We start from the raw sequence: 24,905 nt of genomic DNA, 5'->3' as shown, positions 1-24,905 counted from the left end.
CTGTTACTGATTGGGAAATCAAGTCCCATGGGTGGTTTACTTCCAGACCTGAAGCCCACAGTCTCAAACTTCCACCAGTCTCTGTCCAACCAGCAAGCCTGATCTCTCCAGCCACGTGGAGTATCCCTCCACGTTTTCCTCCCATTCTAGCCAAGCCCGCCGCACGTGCCTCCTCTCAGAGCACTTGGTAGTAAGAGCAGCATAGCCTCTGAGGGATAGAGAGGTGGGTGGAGAGCCCTAGGCCTAACCGGGTGCCTGTCTGAATTCACGCACAGTGGCCGGCAATGATATAAAGATCAGCATCACCAATGAGCATTCTGAGTCCACCCTGAACGTCATGTCGGGAAAGAAGTGCCAGCCCTCCATGTACGAGCAGCTTCGAGACATCGCCATCGACAACATCTGCAGGTGGGCACACAGGGCACACAGCAGTGGCCTTGGCCTCACTGGGGGAAGCCTTGCCCTCCTATGCAGGAGGCCCGGGCTCAGTGCACTGCAGGTACCTCCTCAAGGCTTGCATATGGTGCTGCTGAGCAGGTTTTCAGTGGCCCTTCTGGATGAGGGCAGATGAGGAAGAAATGCCGGGTGATCCGCTCCTGAAAGTGGGACAGGGTCAGACCCCCTGCCAATGTGCTGGGTTCTCCTGGAGTCAAGGGCTGACTTAATGGCAACAAACCACAACATACTTCTACACTTATTCTTGGTTGTTTCCCAACCTACCTATGGTGGAGGGATCCCTGGTGGTGGAGAAGTTGTGCGGCTGCTCACCATAAAGCCACCAGTTTGAAACCACCAGCCATTCTGTGGGAAAGAGATGAGGCTTTCTACGCCTGTGAAGAGTTACGTCTCGGAAACCCACAGGGGCAGTTGCACCCTGATCTGTCGGTCACTATGAGTCGGCATCGACTCGATGACCGTGAGTTTGGTTTTCTCTGTAACTGCAGGGGAGGCATTTTCTCCTCATGCGAGATCTCCCGCCTTGAGAAGTGCCATGAGTCAAGAACTTAGCACACTTCCCAACCAGTGCACAAGTCTGGCAGCCCTGGCAGACTGTCACCTTGTTTGTTTTTTTTCTTGTACTATTGTTCAAATTTATCCTTATTATCCATTTAACCTTCTAAAAATCAGGCATTTTAATGTTTCATTATTTATTGTACGGTATGTCAATACAATTATTTGTAGATTAAACACACACACAAAAAACCAAACCCACTGCCACTGAGTAAATTCTGACTCAGAGTGATCCTACAGGGCAAGGTGGAACTGCCCCTGTGGGTTTCTGAGACTGTAGCCCTTTACGGGAGTAGAAAGTGCCCGTCTTTCTCCCGTCAAGCAGCTGGTGGCTTCGAACTGTTGACCTTGTGGACCACAGCCGAACATGTAACCACTGTGCCACCAGGGCTCCCATCGTAGATTTGTGAGGACCAAAGCTGCTTTCCTTCTTTTCTCTTAAATAAAATTAAAGCTGCATATTGGAGGAAAATCGTCTCGTGAAGTAGAAAGGAAAGACTTACTACCCTGGCCTGCCACAGGAAGTGACAGCCATTCTCACACCAGATCTTTTTTCTACAAAGTGCCGTTTTACTACACCATCGCCATAGCGTGACCTCCGACTCAAGGCAGATGTGGGTGCGCCCCAGCTCGAGACTTGTCCATGGGCTTTCCAAGGGCTGAGCCTTTGGAAGTCAATGGCCAGGCCTTTCTTTGAGGCACCCCGGGGAGGACTTGAAACTGCACCACCCAGGGATGCCTTTTTAAAAATTTATTATTCCTTACAATATAAATGTGAGCATGAGCAGTGGGCATTCTTGCTCTCTTGACTCAGAAACAGTACATTTTCATTCACATCAGAACACGACTCTCCCTCTTGGCATCTATCTGACTTCCGGCTCTCATCAACCAAGTTTAGCCAGGGTCACACACCAGTCTATAGTTGAAGAGCCTGATATACAGGGTCAAAGAACCCGTGTAAGAGGCCAGAGATTGAGGGGCTGCTTTTTCTAGTCTGTGAAAACCTCCGGGTATCTGTATAAGATTGCCCCTGCTCTCTTGGGGTCCTTCATCTTTGGAGTCCATTCAACACCCCCATTGCCATTGAGCTGATTCCAACTCCTAGAGACCCAGTAAGGCTGCTCCGTGTCTCCCAGACTATCAGTCTTTACGGGAGCGGACAGCCTTGTCTTTCTCCCTTGGAGGGAGCAGCCGGAGGGCTTGGTGGCTAGCAGCCCTGGAGCCCATTGAGCCACCGGGGCACCTTAGTAGTTTTCAGGAACAATACAAGAAATGTGAGATTGAACTCAGGCCAAGCGTGGCATCCCAAAGGAACTTGTTCTGGGCAAAATAACCAGGCTCTTGTTTCCAATGGGAGGTGTTTAGGAGGGGTGTTGGGCCGGGTTGTCTAGAGAAACACATCCAGTGCCACTCATCTATGTAAAAAAAGGTATGTGTAGGAGTACTTGTGTGTCGTGAGGGGATCCCAGCCCAGTCCAACTCAAATCCTTAAGTCGATGCTAGTCCCTAAGTCCCTCCTTAGACTCATGTAGCCCCATGCTGGTGACACAGACTAGTGTACCAGAAAGCAGGGAGATCACAGGCCAGGGGGTGCAGAATCGCATGAATTCATGGTCCATGCGAAGTGGCGAAGTGCCTGCAGCTCTCAGAGTCAGGCGGCCCCCACGAGGCCACCCTTCGAGGCCAGCAGAGCTCCAGCAAGCAGGAAGGCAGAGAGAGTGGGTCCCAGAGTCCCTCCCTCTCATACAAAAGAACACACACACAAGGCATCATCAAGCTGACAAGTTTGACACCACCCCTAACCAAGAGTGTCTAGTTGACTTAAAATCATCCAACCCCCACAGCAGGGGTTTGGGATAGTCTGCTCGTGCCGACTACCAACCTCAAGGTTGTGGTTCAAGCCTAGTGGGTGTCACCACGGAAGAAAGTTCTGGTGACCTGCTTCCATGAAGATTAGAGGCCCCACTCAAGAGTCCCCATGAGTCGCAATCTGCTGGAGAGCAACGGGTGTGGGGTTTCTCCTTTCTTTGTTTTCCACGGAGACACCAATCAAGTGGGCAAAGTTGGCCCTGCATCCCTTCTCCAACTCCACACTGTGTAATGACTTTCAGATATATGGGGGGGGATGTCTGGTCTGTCATTTAAACCATGTGGACCTGGGACTTGTGGGGGAAGGGGGATAGAGGGAAAACTGCTTGTGGGTGCTCACTGCCCTGTGGATGTCCTTAGGTGCCTGAAAGCTGGCCTGACAGTGGACCCCGTGATTGTGGAGGCCTTTCTGTCCAGTCTGTCCAACCGGCTGTACATCTCCCAGGAAAGTGACAAGTAGGTGCCACCCAGGCGGGGGCAGGGAGGAGGGTATGCTTGGGAGCTGTGGACACCACCTTGCAGCAGACACGTTGACTCAGGTCCTGGTTTCTGAGAGCCAGATCATCACTGAGGCCGGTGGGGGTGCTGATTGGAGCAAGGGAGACCACCTGGGGTCCATGGTAAGCATCCCACACAGGTGGCCAAGAAAGGCCTGGAAGATGGCAATTCCATGGAGTTTCCAGGATGGAAGAAGCTTGTCTCCTGGGGAAACTTGCAAACACAGCCTCACCAACCTGTCTGTTCTCTCTTTCTTCTGTATTAGACCTTGTCTTCCCAGGAGTGTGAAATATGCCGAAGGATTATAATCTGGGATCGACTTGATGGCAGTTTTTTGTTTTGTTTTGTTTTTTGATGGCAGTTTTTTTAATAGTTCCAAAAAATGACACCAGTTATCTCCTATCTGTACTAGTTTTTGAGACACAGAACATATGCCATCGACCACTCTTCATTCTGCTTGCACGTAGGGGGGTGGGGTAAATCAGGATATTTTACAGTAGTCTTTAAATTACTATCCCCTTCAAACAAGTTGGACATGTATTAAAATGAAAAGTATACTACATGAAAACCTACTTACTTCATATCAAAGCACAGATTTCTGATGCAAACTCTTTAGTCATATGACATGCAAGAAACTGGAAACCAGAGCTGATAGAGTCTATCCAATGCAATTTTCTGAATTAAAACAAAAACAAACTCACTGCCATCAAGTTGGCTCTGACTCACAGCGACTCTGTAGCACAGGGTAGAGCTGCCCTGTGGGTTTCTGAGCCTGTAACTCTGCACGGGACTAGAAAGCGTCCTCTTTCTCACTCTGAACGGTAGTGATTTTAAACGGTTGCCCTTGTTGTTAGCAGCCCAAAACATAACACTATGCCACTAAAGCTGCTTTTCTGAATCAGCACCCCAAATAACCCCAGGGAAAGGCCTAAGAACCAAGACACACACACACCCCAAAATTTTTTGTTAGACTGTAATCAGACATAAGCTACAGCGAGGGGCTGGTGCCTGCGGGTCAGGCGCTGGGTAAGTGGCGATGAGAAAGACAGGCTATGTTGAACAACTGGTGCCTCGCCTAGCTAGAAAAGGGGGCAGGGGGAGGCTGGGATTTCCATAGAACACAGTTGCCAGGAGGAATAGGGCTTTTCTTTCACCATACATGCAGCATGGAGGTGCGTGGTCTTAATCTTTCTAGATTGTTTTGAAACAGTTGGTGTTGGTGTTGATGGCACCATGGGGTTCCCCAAAGCTGTCCTGATTGTTCAGTGCCTCTTTCCGTGTCATTGAAGGTTGTCACAGCCTTCATGTGACCTCTCCTTGGCATCTGTGGGAGGAGAGAAGGTGTGCCATCCCAGCCCACCACCCAGGGCTTCTGGATGTTTCTCCTGCTCTTACATGCCCCTGCCTAGCATTTTTGAATGCATGCCTCTTCAACGTCATGAGGAGGTGGAGGTCTATGTAGCTGAGGACTCACATTCGGGGCTTTTGCTGGGGCTTGGCAGACAGAGTGTTCACTCTCAAGGGCCAGAGGACATGTTTCTGCCCTTTCTGTCCCCACATGTTTCTGTCCTTTCCCCCTTACCCACAGGGATGCCCACCTGATTCCCGACCACACAATCCGGGCCTTAGGCCACATTGCAGTGGCCCTGAGGGACACGCCCAAGGTCATGGAGCCGATTCTACAGATCCTGCAGCAGAAATTCTGCCAGCCCCCCTCCCCGCTTGACGTGCTCATCATCGACCAGCTGGGCTGCCTGGTCATCACAGGAAATGTAAGGGAACCCCTTCCCTGGAGGGCCAGGTGTGGGAACCTGCCCACCTGGTGCACACCTCATCAAAAGCCTCTGATTCCAACTAAAACATAAAGTAAACTCTGCTACCAAGTCCCTTCTGACTCACAGCGACCCTGTGGGACAGGGTAGAACTGTCCCTGTGGGTTTCCAAGACTGTCACTCTTTACGGGAGTAGAAAGTCTCATCTTTCGTCCTCAGAGCCTTGGGCTGTGGTTTTAAACGGCAGACCTTGTGGATTGTAGCCCAAAGTGTAACTACAACACCACCCGGGCACCTTCTTTTCGCATGAGATTTGGTGAAAGCTTTCAAACTGCATGCCATGGGCAGGCAGTCTGTTAGGGTTAGTAATCTGCTAACTGAGGAAGGGAGGACAAGCCTTTTGGGGGTTTCTGGTGAGGGTCAGTGTGATGACGCCTCCCTTGTTCTTTTGCAGCAATATATCTACCAGGAAGTGTGGAATCTCTTTCAGCAAATCAGTGTGAAGGCCAGCTCGGTTGTGTACTCAGCCACCAAAGACTACAAGGACCATGGCTACAGGTAAGGCCCCGTTACCTCCTCCCGCCGCAGCAGCATTTAACTTCCTTTGAAAGTGCGCCTTGGAGGTTGAGGACGCATCTTTTAAAGAAGCTTCCAATCGAAACGGGTCCTTTAGTGGAGTGGCTATGAATTGGGCTGTGATCTGCAAGGTTAGCAGTTCAAAACCACCAGCCACTCTGAGGGAGAAACATAGGACTTTCTACGCCCACCAGGAGTTGGTCTCAGAAACCCTCAGGATCAGTTCTACTCTGCCCTATAGAGTTGGCATCTGCTTGATGGCAGTGAGCTTGGTCCAACAGACAGGGAAATCTCACCTGCGCACACAGCACCAGGCAAGGGTCTTTCCAGGCCCTACCGTCCGCACAGACTCCGCCAGTACCCACCATTGTGCGTGTGGGTCGAGTAGTGAGCATCCTCTCTGAAGGCTGTGCTTTGGCTAGCCAGGCCCTGAGCTTGGTCTCGGCTATCCCATTTTTCTGCCATTGAGCATAGCATCAGACAGCTGCATGTCCATGAGCTTCCCTCAGAGGCCCTTGTAGCACAGTGGGTTAAGTGTCCAAGTGCCCACTGGAAGGCCAGCAGTTCAAACCTACGGGAGAAAGGTGGTAAGGCAGCAGTCTGCTCCTCTAGAGACTGGCGGAAACCCTGACAGCCAGTTCTGTTCTGTGCTGTATGGTCACTGAGTTAGAATTAATTCGGTGGCTGTGAATTTGGCTGAATGCTTGTCTTAGGAGCTTGTCTATATGGAGAAGTGGGATTGAGGGAGCAAGGGAAGTGGGCACTTTAGTCCGTGAGTCGATGGAGACCCCTGAGGCTTGGCACTTTACTGGGCAGCACCACCCAGGACCGAGCAACCTCGGCAATGACAGAGGCTCTCCCCGTGTCTCTGCAGCCTTGGGCCCTGGCCACTCAGATTTTAGGTGTGCGGCTGAATGAGACCATGCACATGACATGTTAAGAAGCCCTAGCTATACCTCAGGTTAAGCACTGGGCACCTGACTGAGGATCATCAGTTCGAGCCCACCAGCTGCACTGTGGAAGAAAGTTGAGGCTGTCTGCTCCCATAAAGATGACAGCTTTGGAAACCCTAAGGAACAGTTCTGCTCTGTCCTAGAGGGCCACACTGAGTCAGAATCAAGTCAAGCAAAAAACCTCTGAAAACCAAACGAGTCCATTCCACTTCACAGCAACCCTAGAGCATAGGGTAGAACTGCCCCTGTGGGTGTCCGAGACAGCAGCTCTTCACAGGAGGAGTAAGCCCATCTTTTCCCATGCAGCTGGTGATTTCAAACTGCCCACCTGGCAGTTAGTGTCTACTCTGCACCGGGGCTTGTGTGGATGGGCAGCAGTGACTAGAGCAGTGGCTGACGCTGCAGGAGCAATGGCTAGGCGGGCGCTCAGGCGCTCTTCTTCAGTACCGCCTCCTCCCCAGCCCCCTGAGGGGCCCAGCTGCCAGTGCCCTCTACCTTCTATTCAACCCCCAGATACAAACCCCTGTTCCCCTGGTTACGTCCATGCCCTTGACGTCCAGACCCTAGCACTGGAGGCTCAATCTCTGCATGGCCTGTACTTGTACAAACTGAGGTCCAAAGGCTTTTAAGGTGCACACAGGGTTGTGCAGCACATTGTTGGCGCTCACAGAGGGGAGCTCAAAGAAGCTCGGCTAACCTCTCTGGCTCGAGGCGTCCATGTGTGGGGGCGTCCTAGCCACTCTGACGTGAAGCTGGTGGGATCCTGAGGACGTCCCAGGCCAAAGATAACTTCCTAAGCAATGAGCGTTAGTCCCCAAGCAGAGAGAATATCGGAATGGCAACTAGTTTTACAAATGGTAGCGATGAATTGACCTGCCAACCCCAATGTCTAGCAGTTCAAACCCACCAACTGCTGGGAGGGAGAAAGATGAACTTGTCTGTTCACATAAAGATGGACAGACCTAGCAGCTCTATGGACAGTTGCTTTGTATTGGAATCAACTGGCGGGTTTTGTTTGGTGATGAGTTTCGGGTTTATGTTGTTTGAGGGAGGGGCCCTGGTGCCATTGTGGGTGAGTGTTAGCCCACTAACTGTAGGGTTGGTGCTTCAAATCCACCAGCCACCCCAAGACGGGAGGTTGAGGCTGTCTGCTTGTGTAAAGATTGATAGTCTCAACTGCCCTGCGGTGGGTGGCACTGAGTTTGAGTCAACTAGACAGCAGTGGGGTTTGGGGTCTGTCATTTGAGGGAGAGCAGGATGGATTGGTGGTTGGCTCTTCCCCTCCATCCGGGAGACCTGGGTGGTTTCTGCCCCGTGCACCTCCTGCATGAGCCACAGGTCGTCCAAGAGGTGGGCCCACGTGTGTTGCCCTCATGCTGCGCAGGTTTCATTGGCGCCTCCAGGCGAAGGTGGACTGGGAAGGTATGCTGGAAGCCTGGCATCCCGCGTCTGAGCAGTCAGCCAGTGAACCCTCCGTGGGTCCTCGCAGTCAATCCTGTTTGCATGGGATCCCTTCAGTTTGGGGGTGGACTCAGTGCCAGCTCGTAATGATGTCTTTAAGGGGGATAGGGGTGGAATACAAGCCCCAGCCAGGCCATCCCTGAGGTGAGCCCTATGTGTTTAGTGCCCTATGGCTGACCCTCAACATTTGTGAGCCCCGGAAATACTGACAGCCTCCTGGAGGCTATCCACACGTCTCAGAAGAGAGGGTAATGGCTGCCCATCCATGTGGCAGGGGCTCTCTTCAAGGGACTGCTCTTACTGCAATGGCCCTTCCTCACTCCTCCTGCATGTAGCTGGGCCCTGGGGGGTCCAGCCTTTGAAATGGTGAGGGCCTGGGGAGGCGAGGACAGGGCAGCATCTCAGGAGCCTGGTGTTTCCTACTTTGGGCTGATGGTCCCGTCCCCTCAGGCACTGCTCCTTGGCCGTCATCAATGCCCTGGCCAACATCGCAGCCAACATCCAGGATGAGCACCTGGTGGACGAGCTGCTGATGAACCTGCTGGAGCTGTTTGTGCAGCTGGGCTTGGAGGGGAAGCGTGCCAGCGAGCGTGCCAGCGAGAAAGGCCCTGCCCTGAAGGTAGGCTAGGCCTGACTTGGGTCTCCAGGTGCCATTTGGGGCAGGGTGGAGGTAGGGCGGGGGTGTTTTCCTTAAGCCATATAAATCCAGCCAGTGGTCTAAGCTGGAAGTGGGATGCTGAAGGGAAAGGAGAGCTCACCTATCCCTGATCTCCATCCCCTGGATGGTGATGGCCTAGGCCCAGCCATTCGCTTCTTCTCTCATCCACACTGAAGCCAGGGGAAGTGGCTGTGCCTTGCATGGCTGTGAAGCATTTTTGGTCAGAGTACGGTGACAGCATGAGGAGCATTGTCTCAGAGCAAAGGTCCATGGGGCAGACAGTTGCAGGTCTGGAACCCCCCAGAGATCAGGGGGCAGGGTGGTTGAGGCAGTTACGGTAGCTTCATAAGGTCATATGAACACCTGGCCCCTTCTCTACTTCCCTCTTGGCCCAGCCAGCCAGGTTCTTGTTCACCTACATCACACCAGGTTACATCCTACATCATATCAGATTTCTGCTCAGGTAGTGTTTACTCGTTGGGCTGCTAACTGCAAGGTCAGCAGTTCAAAACCACCAGCCACTCCTCGGGAGAAAAACCAAGGCTTTTTACTCCTGTAAGAGTAGCGTCTTGGAAACCCACAGGGGCAGCTCTACCCTGTCCTGTAGGGTTCTTGTGAGTTGGCATCTACTCAATGGCTGTGAGTTTGTTTTGTTTTGTGTATGCATTTCTCTTCCTCTAGTCTTTGCCAGGCCTTGTGTGTGAAGGAATTCCAACTTTACCTAAGGCTGTGGGGCATGTGTGTGTGTGTGATACATGCTATTCAGTAACATCGCTGTTCTCTCTCCTAGGCCTCCAGCAGTGCGGGGAACCTGGGCGTGCTTATTCCTGTCATAGCGGTGGTGAGTGTGTGAGCATCCTGTCCTTTGAAACACCTGAGTCTGTATCCACGGGATGTGTGTTGCCTAGTGACACACACAGGTTCCTTGTGTGTGTGCATGTGGTCGGGGGTGGGGGTGTGTGCGTCGGGATGGAATGCTGTCTGTCACCATCCTGAGGGCGGGAGCTGGCCAGGACCACCTGCATCTCCCACATTCTGCACCCTCCCTGAACTCCCAGATGCTTGGATCAGGGACCTGGCCCCCTTTCCCTTTTTACTTGGCCCTGCCTTTCATCCTCTCACTCCCGTGCCAGCCCCCTGCCACCTCCCCCCTACCTGCTCCTCGTGAAATGAGGCTCCAAACCCGTTCTTTGGGATCCAGGCTTAGAGCTGCGGCCTGCAACCTACTGGTGGGAGGTGGGGGGATTGCTGGTTTGGCCAGTGGGTCCAGCTCTGCTCCCCAGAGCAGTGCTATTGAGCAGGGGTGGGGAGCCCCCTCCACATCTCTTCCCATTGTCAGCCCGGCCTAGCCCAGCCCAGCTGGCCTTTACAAACTCATTCCCCATCATATATCCAGGTCCTGTGTTTTGGTGTGGTTTCTACCTGTTAATCACTCACTTCCACCTCCTCCTCCTCCCTCAGGCTGTTTCTGCTTGCCAGTCTGAGTGAGTCTCTGGACTCTGGTGCAGTGTTTCTGCCAGCTAGGCCATTTCATCCTCTGGCTGGCCCATATGCACCGTGCACTTCTCTCTGTCCATCTTCGCTGGCCAGTTGGACTTGCTTCCTACTGTTACTCTTTAGTAAGAAGCGGTTCCATTTCCTTCTGTTGGCCCACCATCCTTTGCTACCTGGCCTTCCCTGGTGGCGCTGTGCGTTACGGAAGGGACTGCTAATCTTGAGGTTGGCGATTTGGCGGTTCAAACACACCCTGTAAGAGAAAGATGAGGCTATGTGCTCCCATGAAAAGCAACTGTCTCAGGAACCTCCTAGTGTGGACGTGCATCAGAATCACTGCGCTGGCAGTAGTTTGGCTTTTGTGGGGGAAGAGGGGTTCCTCAGTAAGGTGGTTAGTTGAGAAGGACCAGTCTATACAGATTGCCGCTGTCTTTCTGACAGGGCGGGAGCTTGTGGATGGGTCTGCAATACGAGGGAGGGCAGCCTCTGGGCTCCCAGCCTGTGTGTCCCTTGGGGACCTGGCCACCTCCCATCTGGTAACCAGCTGGGCTGCCACAGCCTTCAGGCCATTTAAGGTTTCTGGGGACTCTCTTCCCCACGGTATTTTTAAAGACTTGTCTTTTTGTTTTTAACTTTATCATGACTCCTGACAAGCAAACAATTTGGTGTTATAGGACAGGCCTGGAGGGGAGGTGGGTAGTAGGCCCTTGGCTCTCCCTGGGCCCCGACCCGGGGGCCAGCTTCCCAGCAGAGCAGTTTTGACTTCATTGGTAGAGGTTTCCTCTTTGGGTGTTTAAAAAAAAAAGAGCATGTGTTTGTGGCAGGCAAGAGGATGACAAAAGTACCCAAACCAGAAGCTGGCATGGCCTCTCACATAGGCTTCTCACTCCCCATCCAGCGGGAGGTGGGTTTTTTGTTTTTTTCAGTGAAAAACAAGGATTTAATATGTACGTAGCGACATGAATTAGCCTTCAAGGCACACTGCTGAGTTAAATGTAGGAGGAAAGTGATATAATTACCCAGTGGGAGGTGGGTTTTATTTGAGCAGGTTCATGGGGGCTGCTGTTTGGCAGGCTCTTTATGCAACTCATCCTGGCCAGAGCGAGCACATCATCGTGCCTGGCACTAAGCAAGCACCACCTGTGGCTTCCATGGGGGGAGCCCTGGAAGCCCACTGCAGCCCCAGAAGGGCTTTCTTTCTGGGTTCCTTTTTCACAGGCACCTCAGGTCCCCCTCTCTCATAGAGCACTCCGCCCCCACGAGTGTGACAATATGGCCATCAGCGTCTGTGGTGTGCGCTGCTGGGGAGGACGTGGGAGAGGAGGAGGCAGGCGCGCAGCAAGCTGGAAATCAGGGCAGTGAGTCATGGCAGGTCTTGGGGTGATGCTCCCATCAGTGAACTCCAGAATCCCTGACCACTCTCACTCCTGGGAGCGTTCTAGATCCTTAGCAGTGGTCACGTGGTGGTTAATCAGTGCCAAGAGGACACCCAATGGGAGCTCAGCCCCCTGTGAGTCTGCGTGCCCCTCTGATTTCATTCTATGAAGAGGAAGGTAATGCTGTGTGGGGCCTAGTATGGGGCTGGGGGTACCCCTGTTGTCTGCCTGTTCCCTGTGACAGTCCGCACACACCCCAGAGACACTGGGGTTTCCTCCACCGCTATGACCTCTCCCGTGCAGGGGTGAGTGTGTGTGCAGCAGAAGTTAATGGTTAGATGGCAGGGGAGGTCACAAATATTTGACTTTGGTTGCTCAACGAGAAGCACAGAGAACACACACCTGGGGCTTGCCTTAGGGCCAGCCCGGGCACCTCTTGGAGAGCGAACTTCAAACATGGCTTCCTCGCCCATTTTGCTTTCTCGTCGTCAGAAGAGACTGTTCTGGATCTCCTAGGCATGGCAGTGAGTCTCTGTGGGGGAAGTGCCCGTGGGCCTGGGCAAGGACTCAGGTTTCAGTGTGGCCTTGGGGACCTGCAGGAGCCACCAGGGGGCTGAGCACATGACTCTGAGGTCCCCCTCCCCCCATGCTGTGGCGATTTCTGCTCGTCAGCTCTGCAACCAGTAGCCAAAGAACAAACCCGGGGCCACTGAGTTCATGCCAACTGCACATAGGGTTTCCTACATGCATATGTAGGCAGTCCATCTTCACCGGAACCCCTAGCCTGGCCCTTCTCTGGTGGAGCTAGAGCTCCTCTCAGCTCCTCTCTGAGGGCCAGATGTGTCATTCTCCCACCATGCAGGTGAGAAAACTGAGACACTGAGCAGCCATGTGCCCCCAGGTAGGAAGCTTTAGTGCTAGGTCTGGAAGCCACCCAGGCAGCCTGCTTCAGAGTCATATGGTTTGTGAGTGGGAGGGGCCAATGGCCCTCCAAGTGGATGTGTCCAGAGCCCCCTACCCCCCTTGGGTGGAAGACAGACATGGCAGAGAGCTAAAACAGATGGGCAGACCACAAACCTAGAAGTTCACAGGGTGGGCATCAGCAATAGAGGCATTCCTTTGAATTAGCCAGAGACCCCAGGCTTGGACATCACACTGAGCAGCAGGGGCAGGCCTGGCCTCTTGTTCTCATCAGTTCACAGCCAGGTGCTAGGGACAGAGTGGGTACGTGCAGCGGCAAGGACAGGAGCAGGGAGACTGACCATTAGCAGCCAATGCCTGGCCACCGGCCGGGCTGGAATGACAGTCCCTCTGGGAACTCTTCAGAAGTGGGTGATGGCAGCACCTACCTCAAGGCCGACACGTGGACTGGGGAGGAGGATGGTGCAGTCACACTCCCCTGGTACTGGTACCCAGTGAGGGGAAGCCATGACCACTGTCCTCATTGGGATTGAAGGACACTCCCTGGAGGACCAAGGGCGAGGCTGAGGCTGCCCACACTCAAAGTGCTTTTCACCCCAACCCTAAAGCACCCCGGAGCATATTGGTCCCAGTGTAGAAGGGTTTGCCAACCTCCGTCATCTCTCTAGGAGCCTTAGTTTCCCAGTAGGTTCGGCCTTGGTCTGCTAACCAAAAGGTTGCCGGTTCAAACCCACCAGCCACTCCTCGGGAGAAAGGTGAACAGCCTCAAGAACCCTAGGGAGCAATTGCCAACCTCCGTCATCTCTCTAGGAGCCTTAGTTTCCCAGTAGGTTCGGCCTTGGTCTGCTAACCAAAAGGTTGCCGGTTCAAACCCACCAGCCACTCCTCGGGAGAAAGGTGAACAGCCTCAAGAACCCTAGGGAGCAGTTGCACTCCGAGGTCCAATAGGCCGCTATAAGCTGGAACTGACTCAAGGGCATTGGATTTGTGGGGCTCTGGGGTGCTGCAGGTTAGGCTTTGGGCTGCTGACTACCAGGCCAGTGGTTTGAACTCACCAGCTGCACCACAGGAGAAATAGGAGGCCGGCAGCTTCCATCAAGATTGACAGTCTCCAGTGCTGAGAGTGGCAATACCGGGAGGGTGGAGGGAGGGTGGGGTGGAAAGGGGGAACTGATTACAAGGAACTACATACAACCTCTTCCCAGGGGGTGGACAACAGAAAAGTGGGTGAAGAGAGACGTTGGACAGTGTAAGATATGACTAATAATAATTTATAAATTATCAAGGGTTCATGAGGGAGAGGGAGGCAGGGGGGGGGGAATTGAGCTGATACCAAGGGCTCAAGTAGAAATCTAATTTTGAGAATGATGATGGCACCAAATGTACAAATGTGCTTGACACAATGGATGGATTGTGATAAGAGTTGTCTGAGCCCCCAATAAAATGATTTTTCAAAAAAAAGAGTGACGGTGTCAGCAACCCTAGGGGCAGTTTTACTTTGTCCTGTGGGCCCATTCATCTGGACCTCCACTGTTCCCACTGTGTTCTCTGCTAATTCCTTGAGCTTCCAAATAAGAAAGATTTGTTGTCACAGGTTTAAGGAGTGCTGGTGGTGTACTGGCTACATGTCAGGCTGCTAGTTGCAGGGTCAGCAGTTCAAAACCACCAACCACTTCTCAGGAGAAAGGCTAAGCTTTCTACTCCCATAAAGAGTTCATCTTGATAAAAAAAAAAATTTTTTTTTTAAAGAGTTCATCTTGATTCTGGGTTTCAGTATATGAAACCCAGGATTGATTGAACCTATTGGGACAGCAGATAGAATATGGGTTTCGGGGGGGTGGGAGAGTAAAGGGAGACGATGTCAAGGAGTCCAGGAAGATAAATAATGTTTGGAAACTGATCATGATAGCAATCATACAATTCTGTTTGACGTGATTGAATTATGGAATGATATATATGTATTAACTCCCAATTAATAATAAATTTTTTTTAAGAGTTAGTTTTGGAAGCTCACAGGGGCAGTTCTACCCTATCCTATAGGGTTGCTATGAGTCGGCATCAACTCAGTGGCAGCGAGTATAACAGATACATGGTAAAGGCGATTCTATTTATTGATCTCTTTAGTGGGGGAAAAGGGCCGTGTGTGTGCGCACGCACATGTGCAGGCACTGTCCTCTGGGAAGCAGTGAGGGGACAGGAGAAGGCACGGTGACACTGAGCGAGACAGAGGAGGCTGGGCCTGGATAGGATTATACTTCGAGCGCCCCGAGCACGTCACAGGTCTCCCCTTCGCATCATGGGCACTGCTGGGCATACACCCTCCTTGGGAGGCCTGAGAAAGGGCCACTCGTTTGGGGGACCGTGTTCCACTGGGGAGCCTGGGAAGACACGGACGTAGCAGCTCCTCGGGCACAGACCCTCTCGCTCCCTCTCTCTGACTTTCTGGGAGAAAGCTCTGACTTCCTTCGGCATTCCTACCGACGCTCCCAGGGGCTCCTCAGCCACTGGTGACCGTGCATGTGGCCTCCTGTCCCGCGGGGCAGCACGTGAGATCTGGAGCGTTGCAGCCGGCCAGTCTGTCGTCGTGTTGGGAAGGGCGCCCGCACAGTGTCCTGACAGCCACCACGGCAGCTGCCCGGAGCCCTCTCTAGGACTTGGCCGGGTTGGTGACCCTCCCCATGAAGAGCAGGCAGTGAGTGCGCTGCTCGTAAACCAGAAACAGGAAGGGGCGGTCGACAGCAAAACGGACCTGTGTGGACAACGGCATGAAGCCCACGCTGGTCACGGCAGCAGCCTGGGTGCCCTCCTCGTTCACCATGATGGTGCCTTGGTGCTTGAACTGTGGGCACAGAGCAGAGTGTCATCAGACCCCATAGATGGACATGGTGGGCAGAGCAGGGAAGTGGTCAGAATGCCCTTGAAAAGGCCTGGAGTCGCCTGTCTAGCTCTGTAATCGTGCTGTGCAGCCAGCTTGTTCCCACTCTTGGCAGTTCAGAGTGCAAGAGGCCTGTGGAGCTGAGCCTACAGGCCCACTCTCCAGCCTCCCTCTAGGGTACGTGTCCATGAGGGACCTTGGTCTACCCTGCCTCAGGACCCTCTCTGGGGTGCACTGATGAGAAGGGACTAGCCTGAGGCTCCCTCTCTGGTGTGCAAGTCGTGTGAGGGGCCTGCACGTCCATGAGAGAGGGCCTGAACTTGTGACTAGGTCAGCTAGTCTTCCTTCTCTCTCATATATATTCACAGGGCGAGCCTACTCAAGGCTGTACTTGAGTAGTTGCCCTTTGTGCAGTTGACTTGACCTTCCAAGGAGGCATGTGGCTGCCAGCTGTCCCCTGTGGAGTGGACTGTGCACCCTGCAGGAGAGACCCATTATGCCCCAGCCACCATCCTGTGAGCTCAGGCCTAGGGGCAGGGGCACATGGGAAAGATTACCAGGTCGATGGTGATCTTGTCCTGAGAGATGCCTGACAAGTCGCCATTCTTGTCAAACAGCGCTGTGATTCCCATCGCCTTCAGCACCTCCACCAGGTTGTAATTCTTCTCCAGCTTGAATTTGGGCAGAAGCACCTCTCTCGTTCTAAAGGATCCGGAAAGGGGGGGGGGGGGCGGCTGTTACTCAGTTTAGGGAGTTTTACAACACACAAAAAAATCACAGTTTTATCTCCACCACCAGTGCCACAAGCTACCTTTGCCCCAGAATGGACACTGCACTTGTTCAGGTCCTTAATCAGTGCCGTCCCAGGAGGACTCTTGGAAGAGGCCCCTCATCAACCCCGCCTTCCCCCCTCCCCGAGTTTATGGTATAGAACGTATCTGAAGAGAGTGTCTTGTCTGGTCCCCAGGTTCTAAAGTAACATGTATTTTGTTCATAAGGGCCAGTGTTTGCATCCAGAAGGAGCATGGGGGCTCGGACAGGCTGCTAACAGGGAGGTGGGAGGTTGTGCCTGCTCTGTGGGAGAAAGAAGAGGCAGGCTGTCTGCCTCTGTTAAGATCTGTGCCCTCTGTCACCCTATAAAACACTTCTGCTCTGCCAGAAGGGGTCATCGTGAGTTGGAATGTACTTGATGACAGGCAGCTTAGTTCTGGATTGGAGAGGAGAAATGAGCCCTTGTGGTGCTATGGATTAAGCATTATGCTACTAACTGGAAGACCAGTGGTTGGAGCCCACTAGCTGCTGTGAGGAAGAAAGCTAAGGCAGTCTGCTCTGGAAGAGATAGACAGCCTTGGGAACTAGAGGGGCAGTTCTGTTCTGTCCTCAAGCTTTGCTGTGAGTCTGAATCCACTCCAGGGCAATCAGTGGACATGCTCAAGTCTCTGCCTTGACATCAGCCCCTCCCTCGGTGCACCCGACCCTGAGTGGGGAGAGAGATGTGGAGCTTACACTCTGTATGGCAATCGGAGGTTCCTGGGTGAGTGGCGGTGGAAGCACAGGCAGGCAGCACTAAGACATAGCCAGCCACCAGTGGGTCTTGTCTGGAAGAAGGCTTATGGCCTGAGGGTGTCCAGCCCCTGGAAGCTGGTGTGGGTCTGAGGGCTTTGTGGAGCCGGTGAGGTGGGAGAAACTGACCAAGGTCCACAGAGGGCTGAGAGAAGAGGTTGGAGGATGGGGTCTTGGGCCCAGGGACCTGGTGTCTAAGGGGCAGGACAGATAGAACACGCAGGGCAGTGGGGCTCTTATGGATTAAGGCCATGGCTGTGGGGCAGTGAGATAGAAGACTGGGTTTGATGATTAACTGGTGTCCCGAGCACAGAGCTTCCTCCAAGAGCCTGTTTCTCTGTGCTCTGGGCTTCTGAGGCGATGAGATGCTTTTCTTCATATGGTCTTGCCCATGATGCAGAGCACCCAGGAGGGGTAGCTCCTTAGGTCGGATGCTTAGCTGAAGTGTGGGCTCGTGGTCGGGTCTACCCAGAGGTGCCTGGGAAGGCAGAGCTAGTGCTCTGTTGCCAAAAAAGGCCATGACTGTGAAAGCAGCACGTCCTACTTTGCCTATGTGGGCTCACCACCTGCTAGAGTCCACTTGCTGGCAACCAGCACCAGCCAGTCTGTATCCATAATATCAAAAGATGGCTTCTCCATCCTTTCTGCTCTGGACCAGGAGTAACCAAAACCTAACCCCTCGCTGTCACATCAGTCACCTCCGACTGTGGATCAGAGAGGGACGGGTCCCATTGGTCTCAGTGGCCGTGATCTCGTACAAGTAGACTGCCCCTGACATATCACCCTGAAACCCTGCTCCAACACTTATTAATTACAATTAACCGTACTATACTCTTTCAAGCCCGGTATTTGCAATGTGGAGTAAGAAATAACAAGAGTCCCCTCAATAGATAAAGAGGTTTTCTTAAGGAGCCCTGTTGGCATAGTGGTTACTCGTTGGATGGTTAACTGCAAGGTCAGCAGTTCAAAACCACCATCTGCTCCCAGGGAGAAAGACAGAGCTTTCTACTCGAGTAAAGAGTTACAGTCTTAGAAATCCACAGGGGCAGTTCTACCCTGTCCTTAGGAGGTCTGTATGAGTTGGCATCGAGTCAGTGGCAGTGCTTTTGGTTTGGGGTTAGGGGATTTCTTGGGCAGGGGAGCAGGGGAACCGATCTTTGTTGGATACCTAGGAGTCTCAAGCACTGAAGGTGCTCAACATGGCTCATGCTGTTGGTTTCTCCCAGAAGCCCCTTGGAGAGGTGGAGCTGTGGCTGAAAGCACAGAGCCCAAATGTGACGGAATCGGAATTGTCTCAAAGGCAATTCCAAGCCTCCTGTCCCGCTCCCCGCCACCACCACCACCCCAGCATTGGCCCTGTCACTGGAACACAGATCTGTTTTCAGCAAATGCTCTCTGATCAGTCTCGCTATGTAAGGCATTCTTAGATACGTGTGTGTTTCCTCCCTTTTCTTAAAATCACCTCAGGCCCAGTATCACTGCCCCCAACCCAAAAACCCAGTGCCCTCAAGCTGAATCTGACCCACGATGACCCCACAGAATGGAGTTGAACTGCTCCCTGGGTTTCCAAGGCTCTCAGTCTTTACAGAAGTGGGCTGCTGCGGCCTCGCCCACAGAGCCAACTGCCGACCTTTCTGCCCGCAGCCCAGTGCTTATAGCCCACTGTGCCACCACCCCACCCCCAAGCCCTTCTGTTTGGATCTGAAACAGCCCACCTGTTTGTCATGCTCTTCTGCCACCGCTCCACCACCTGGGGCGTCAGCTGCGCTTCCAGGGTCTTCATGGCCGACAGCTTGTGGGGGACCGCGATGAGCATGCTGATGCCCCCGACATACTCCAGCTGCAGGACCTCACAGTCCAGCTCCTGGTCACTCGCCGCCAGGAAGGTCCCCTTGGTCTGCATCATGGGCACCTTGACTACCTCACGCTCATTCAGCCGGAAGTTGTGGTTGTGCGTCATATCCATAGGGAACTTGTTCACCCAGGAGCCTGCAGCGTGGCCAGAGTGAGAGCCCCCTTAGCATGCCTAAGATAGAGCCCCAGGAGCCCCAAAGGTTCGTTTATACTCTGACTGGGACAGCCGATACTAGCGGTCCTGGGGCCATACTCAGAACCACTGTGTCCGAGGACACCCCATCAGAGATGTTGAGAAAGCCAGCCCCAAACAGTGGTAGCGAGGTTTGTTAGATGTCTGGGGTAGACTGCATCTGGGTCTGACCCTACTGCCATCGAAAAGATTCCAATTTATAGTGACCCTGAAGGAGAGGGAAGACCTACTCCTCTGGGTTTCTGAAACTGTCCGTCTTTAGAGGAGCAGACAGCCTCATCTTCCTCCTGAGGAGCAACTGGTATGGATTCCTTCTGCTGGCCCTGCGGTGAGCAGCCCAATGCATAGCCTGGCCTCTGCTGCACTTAGAAAACGTGCTTCTGTCAGCTGATCCTGCCCTCTGTGGGGTCGTCTTCATGAGCCCCAGGGGTGTAGTGGTTATTCATTGGACTGCTAACCTCAGAGTCAGTGGTTCAAAACCATCAGCTGCTCTGGGAGAAAGATGGAGCTTTCTACTCCCAGAGAGTTCCAGTCTTGGAAATTCACAGGGGCAGTTCTACCCTGTCCGCTGGTGACAGATAGGGGGCTAGGGAGGGAAGGGCCATGGCTGATGCACCAGAGATTGGGCCTTTACTAATAGCTGAGCCCTTCTGGTGCTAGTGCAGGAGGTTAAGCGCAGGGCTGTTCACCACAAGGCTCCTCAGGAGAAAGAGGAGGCAGCCTTCTCCCATAGAGATGGACAGGCTTGGAAACCCAAAGGAGCAATTCTGCTCTGCCCTATGTGATGTCTAGGAGTCAGCATGGACTCATTGGCAGTGGATGTGGGGTTTTGAAACTCGTTCCTGTGGTCAGGCGAGTGATTATAAACGGATCATGTCCCCTCGTCTTCTCAGCCACCTGCTGGTGGGTGCACTTGCTGTCGCCTCTGCCTTTCTCCATGAGGGGACGGTAGAACTGTATTCCCACTGACCAGCCAAGGAACCATGGAACCAGAGTCCTCAGGAAGGAGCCCTGGTGGCGGTAGTGGTCAGCAGTTCAAAACCACCAGCTGTTCTGTGGGAGAAAGAAGGGGCTTTCTACTCCCAGAAACTCACAGGGGTAGTTCAACCCTGTCCAGTAGGCTCACCCTGAATCGGAACCAACTTGATAGCAGGGCGTTTTCTGGAGTCCTTGGGGATCAGCCCCAGCCTCGGCCTGCCAGATCTTTTGCAGGTAGGAAGAGCAGCTGTGTATGTAGTGACCAGGCCTACTGCCCACCTGCCCCCAGGTCTGTCTTCCAGAATCCTGGGTTCATGCGGGAAAGTGCAGCTGCTTCCAGCCCAATCCTCTTGGGGGCTTTGCTAAAGACCGGCTCGTTCTGGTCTGTACGAATTCACACGCTTGTATTCCTAGTTCCCAGGGGTCCTGGTGAGGGGTGACTCTGCCCCTTCCTAGAAAGTGCCCTCATACATGACCCGGAACAGTTGTGTGAGAACAAAGTGTGCATTTCCCCCGCCCATTCATGCAAAAGACCTATAGCCCTCTGCCCTTGAGTCAATTCCAACTCATAGCAACTTTGTACAGGGTTTTCTAAGACCATAGAGCTGAACAGGGACCAACAGCCGCATCTGTCTCCCGCAGAGTGGCTGGTGGTGCCCAGCTGCCCAGCATGTAACTACTGTGCTGCTACTGCTCTTCCTCCATGCAGAATCACCCAGAACAGGTCAGATGTTCACACCAGCTGTTGGAGCTGAACAATTGACAACAGATGTTTTTTAGACATATCCCCCCAAATGGAAAAGTTCCACTGGCAGAGCTTTCAAAGTATGCAGTTTTCCCACCAGGTGGACATTGAGCAACTCGCTCTGAGTTAATGCACCCAGTGGCCTCGCCTGGGTTCTCTCTGGTCACAGTGAATTTTTCGTAAAAGCAGTTTCACTCGAACCTGGTTTTTTTTTTGTCATGGCCGATTTAAGAGAGCAGAGTGTGCAGCTGTGAAATTTTGTTTCCTGCTCAGGAAAAATGCCACAGAAACTGTTGTGATGTTGAACAAGGCTTACAAGGACAGTGCTATGGGAAAAACTCAAGTGTATAAGTGGTTTTCTCATTTCAAAAACGGTGACATGTCGATTGATGACAAACCTCATTTAGGACATCCTTCAACTTGCTGAACAGACGAAAATGTCAGAAGAATTCCTGCACCTGTGCTTGAAGACTGACGACAGACCATTGAAGAGACGGGGAAGTTATCTGGACTACCTGGAGTTCAGTGCAGCAAAATTTAACGGAAGATTTGGGAATGAATTTGTGCCTCAGGTTCCGACTGATTAGGAAAAAAGATTGGAGTGGGAACATACCATGCTTTGAAAGAACAGCTCTGAAGTGACTCAGACTTTTCCCCAAAGTTATTACTGGTGACAAGACATGGTGCTATTCTTATGACCCCCAAAGCAAACATCAGTCAAGCCAGTGGAAGACGCCATCATGTCAACTCACCCCAAAAAAGTTCATCAAGTAAAATCAAAGATCAAGATGATGCTCATCCATTTTTTGTTTTTTGATGTGAGGGGCTAGTGTATTTGGAGTTCATTCCTTCAGGTCAGACTGTTAATCAAGCTTTCTATGTAGAGGTTCTGAAAAGATTGCATAGCAGTGTACAACGAACAAGGCCTGATTTGTGGCAGATGGGGGACTGGTTTTGCTACCACAACCATGCACCTGCTCCCACAGCCATCTGAGTGTGCCAGTTTTTGGCGGCAAAAACAGCATACCTCTCTTGCCCCACACACCTGACCTCACTCCATGACTTCTTTTTGTTTCCAAAAATGCAGAGGGACATGAAAGGACAGCTATTTGACAGCTTAGAAGAGGCGAAGAAAAAAAACGAGGAAGGTGCTGTCAGCCATCCAAACAGATGAGTTTGAAAAATGTTTCCAAGAATGGAATCGCAAACTTGACAAATGTATTGAGTGTCATAGAGAGTACTTTGAAGCTGATAAGGTTCTTTTGTTAAAATTTAAAAACTCTGTTTTTGGGGGATGTACCCCCTCGTATATCTGCTTACTGAAAAACAGTTTTCTGCCATTGAGTTGATGCTGACTGGAAGCAACCCCAAAAGTCAAGGTGGAACTACCCTTGTGGGTTTCTGAGACTCTAGCTCTTAAGGAATAGAATACCTGCTCTTTTCCCACATAGTGGTTGGTGGTTTCAAACTGCTGACCCTGTGTTTAGCAGCTCAACAGGTAACCACTATGCCCCCAGGGCTCCTTCCAACAACAGGGTAAGGACCAGAAAAAGAATAAGAGCCCTCAAATCCATTTGACCAAATGCCTGGTTTGTGTTCTGCACTGCACTTTGCCAGTGTGGCTGAAAGGTCACACCCCTTAGATGGAACCGCCTGGGCCTCTCCTTGGCCCCACCCCTAACCAGCTGTGTGCCCATGGAGCATCACTGTTTTGTGGGGACACCCTCCCATGGTTGGCCTGAGGAGGAAGCAAGCTTCAGCCCGTTGCCTCCCCTTGCCTGGGCCCTCCCTGTCCCTGGGCCTCTGAGGTGACCATGAGCTTGACCTCATGGATAGCTGGCAGTTAGCCGATGACCCCTGACAGTTTAGCCCCTACGTCCTGAAAAAGAGCTCGCCATTTTGAAGAGAGGCCATTTCTTACCTTTGAAGTAGATGCAGTTTAGGATCATCATCTGGGTCACGGGGTCGACACTCTGCAGTGCGTCCTTGATGAGGCCCTTGGTCAGCTTCAGGACGTGCTGGTTGGTCTTCTCGATGAAGGCCGGGTCCTCGAAGTTGGCCGGCTGAGCCTCCGCAAAGTAGTACTCTTGCACCTTGGCCTTGAAGTCCTGCTGAATGGGGAAGCGCTCCTGGACGTAAAGTTCATTGACGGCCCTCAGCACATACCCAAAGTTCCTCCGGAAGAGCCGGTGTGTGAGCTTGCGGAAGAGGTTGTGCACAGTCACCATCTCATACTTGCTGCTGGCGTTGACGAAGTCCTCAAAGTGCAGCACCGCGTGGACTTGGTCGAGGGCATCGCCCCGCAGGCCTAGGGAGATCATGCTCATGGCTGTGGAGATGCCCACAGGTGCAATGAAGATGTTCTCCGCGGCACCCACCTGCTCCTTGAGAGCCCGGTAGAGGCTGAAAGCAAACTTGGCATTGAGGATGTTGAGGCGCTGGATGCGGCTCTTGCCTGGGAAGAGCTGGAGGATGTTGCCAGCGTGGGCTGCGGGGTCGACAGGCGCCACGGCGTCGATGATGTCGATGTAGTCGTCATCCTCATTCAGGAGCTTCTCCAGGTCCAGGTAGTCCTCGTCCTCCTCGCCCTCATCCAGCCAGACGTTGGTGACCGTGTTCTCCTTGTGGAAGTTGGCGGCAATGATGGGCAGGCCCGGGGTTGTGTTGGTCAGTGGCTCCGGCTCTGCAGGCCCCCCTGCCGGGCCCGTGCTCCCCCAGCGGGCAGATGTTAGGAGAGCAAGGAGGACCGAGCAAAGCAGACGGGTCATCTTGGCTGCAGGGAGAAACAAACACACACAGTGAGCACCACAGCCCAGCCAACACCTGTGTGAGGTGCGGTCCAGACCCAAACCAAACTCGCTGCCATTGAGTCGAAGCCAACTGACAGCAACCCTGTAGCACAGGGTGGAATTGCCCGGTGGATATCCTAGACTGTAATTCTTCACAGGAGTAGAAAGCCCTGTCTTTCTCCCGTGGAGCAGCTAGCTGGTGGGTTTGAACTGCTGGCCTTGCAGTTAGCAGCTCAACTCAGAACAACTCCGCCACCAGGGCTCCTCAAGGTGAGGTCAGAAGGTCATTATTAGGGGGGTCTATGCACCACTCCGTTCATTCAAGTACATGAGCCCGTTTCTAATACCTTGACACTGGTACTGTGGCATGTCCCCTTCCCGTGCTCAGGAAGGATTTGACTTGCTTGTCAAATCAGGTGTAGCTACCAAGTGAGTTCTTCTGCCCGTGCCCAGGTTATGGACTGTCACACGTGACCCCAAGGCAACTTCTTCCAACACCAGCAAGAAGCTTGAGTTTTGCTGTGTTGGTTGTGTCTGTCATCTTGAGCATTTTCCTTTGGGTAGTAATTCCATGTTGGGCTGCTAACTACAGGGTCAGCAGTTCTAACCTACCAGCTGTTCTGTGGGAGATAGACGAGGCTGTCCACCCTTATAAAGAGTTACAGTCTTGGAAATTTCCAGGCAGTTCTGCTGTTCCCTATAAGGTCACTATGAGTCAGCATCCACTCAGTGGCAGTGAGTTTGTTTTTTCAGAGATACTTGAGGACCAGACTCTCAGCCTCCTATGTAGGCCAGGTGAGAGGTATTGCCTCCTATTGGTTAAACACTATTGATGCAGTGGTTTAGGCATTGGGCTGCTGGCTCCAAGGTAGGCAGTTCAAACCCACAAGCCACTTCACAGGAGAAAGATGAGGCCTTTTGTTCCCATAAAGATTGACAGTCTCAGAAACCCGATATAGGGTCCCTATGAATCAGAATGGGCTCAGTGTAGTGGGTTAGGGTTAGTTTAGGGTAACCAAATCTTTGAACTTGTGAGGACTGAAGATGGGGCTAATGATACGGAGACCAGTTGGCACTGAGTCGACTGACCCCATGGGGTTTTCAAAGGGTGCATGGGACCTCCAGCCTCTTGGCTGGCATAACTGAACACGTTAGCTGTCATCACCACCCAGCAGCCTGGATACCCCACTTGGACTGTGGTCAGATGTGTGGGTGTCAGTAAGAGCAGCAACCACTCACTGCCTGTGGTCTCCTCTCTTCGCCATTATACAGACCAGGGGGTTGGTGGGGAGTGGGAGTGGGGTGGATATCACATCTCC

The 24,905-nt window shown here is 52.7% G+C and overlaps 2 protein-coding genes across 2 annotated transcripts in view; one reads left to right on the top strand and one right to left on the bottom strand.

The window, feature by feature from the left end:
• PI4KA (phosphatidylinositol 4-kinase alpha) overlaps positions 1–24,905 on the top strand; it is a 119,041-nt gene that overhangs the window by 55,574 nt on the left and 38,562 nt on the right. Inside the window, exons 14-19 of the mRNA XM_045289575.1 lie at positions 276–408; positions 3,241–3,336; positions 4,967–5,150; positions 5,605–5,708; positions 8,591–8,759; positions 9,589–9,639. Coding sequence (XP_045145510.1) covers positions 276–408; positions 3,241–3,336; positions 4,967–5,150; positions 5,605–5,708; positions 8,591–8,759; positions 9,589–9,639 — 737 coding nt within the window. The remainder of the gene's footprint in view (positions 1–275; positions 409–3,240; positions 3,337–4,966; positions 5,151–5,604; positions 5,709–8,590; positions 8,760–9,588; positions 9,640–24,905) is intronic.
• SERPIND1 (serpin family D member 1) overlaps positions 14,683–24,905 on the bottom strand; it is a 13,876-nt gene continuing 3,653 nt past the window's right edge. The window contains exons 2-5 of the mRNA XM_013008223.2: positions 22,719–23,570; positions 18,743–19,016; positions 16,022–16,166; positions 14,683–15,428 (exon numbers count right to left, since the gene is read on the bottom strand). Coding sequence (XP_012863677.2) covers positions 15,237–15,428; positions 16,022–16,166; positions 18,743–19,016; positions 22,719–23,570 — 1,463 coding nt within the window. The 3' untranslated portion in view covers positions 14,683–15,236. The remainder of the gene's footprint in view (positions 15,429–16,021; positions 16,167–18,742; positions 19,017–22,718; positions 23,571–24,905) is intronic.

The sequence above is a fragment of the Echinops telfairi genome, unplaced genomic scaffold (genome assembly GCF_000313985.2).
Source record: "Echinops telfairi isolate 266 unplaced genomic scaffold, ASM31398v2 ScPeMD7_29;HRSCAF=101, whole genome shotgun sequence".
In the NCBI taxonomy this organism is placed as follows: Eukaryota; Metazoa; Chordata; class Mammalia; order Afrosoricida; family Tenrecidae; genus Echinops; species Echinops telfairi.
The sequence above is the reverse complement of the archived record's forward strand: the minus strand, read 5'-3'. Positions and strand labels throughout refer to the sequence as shown.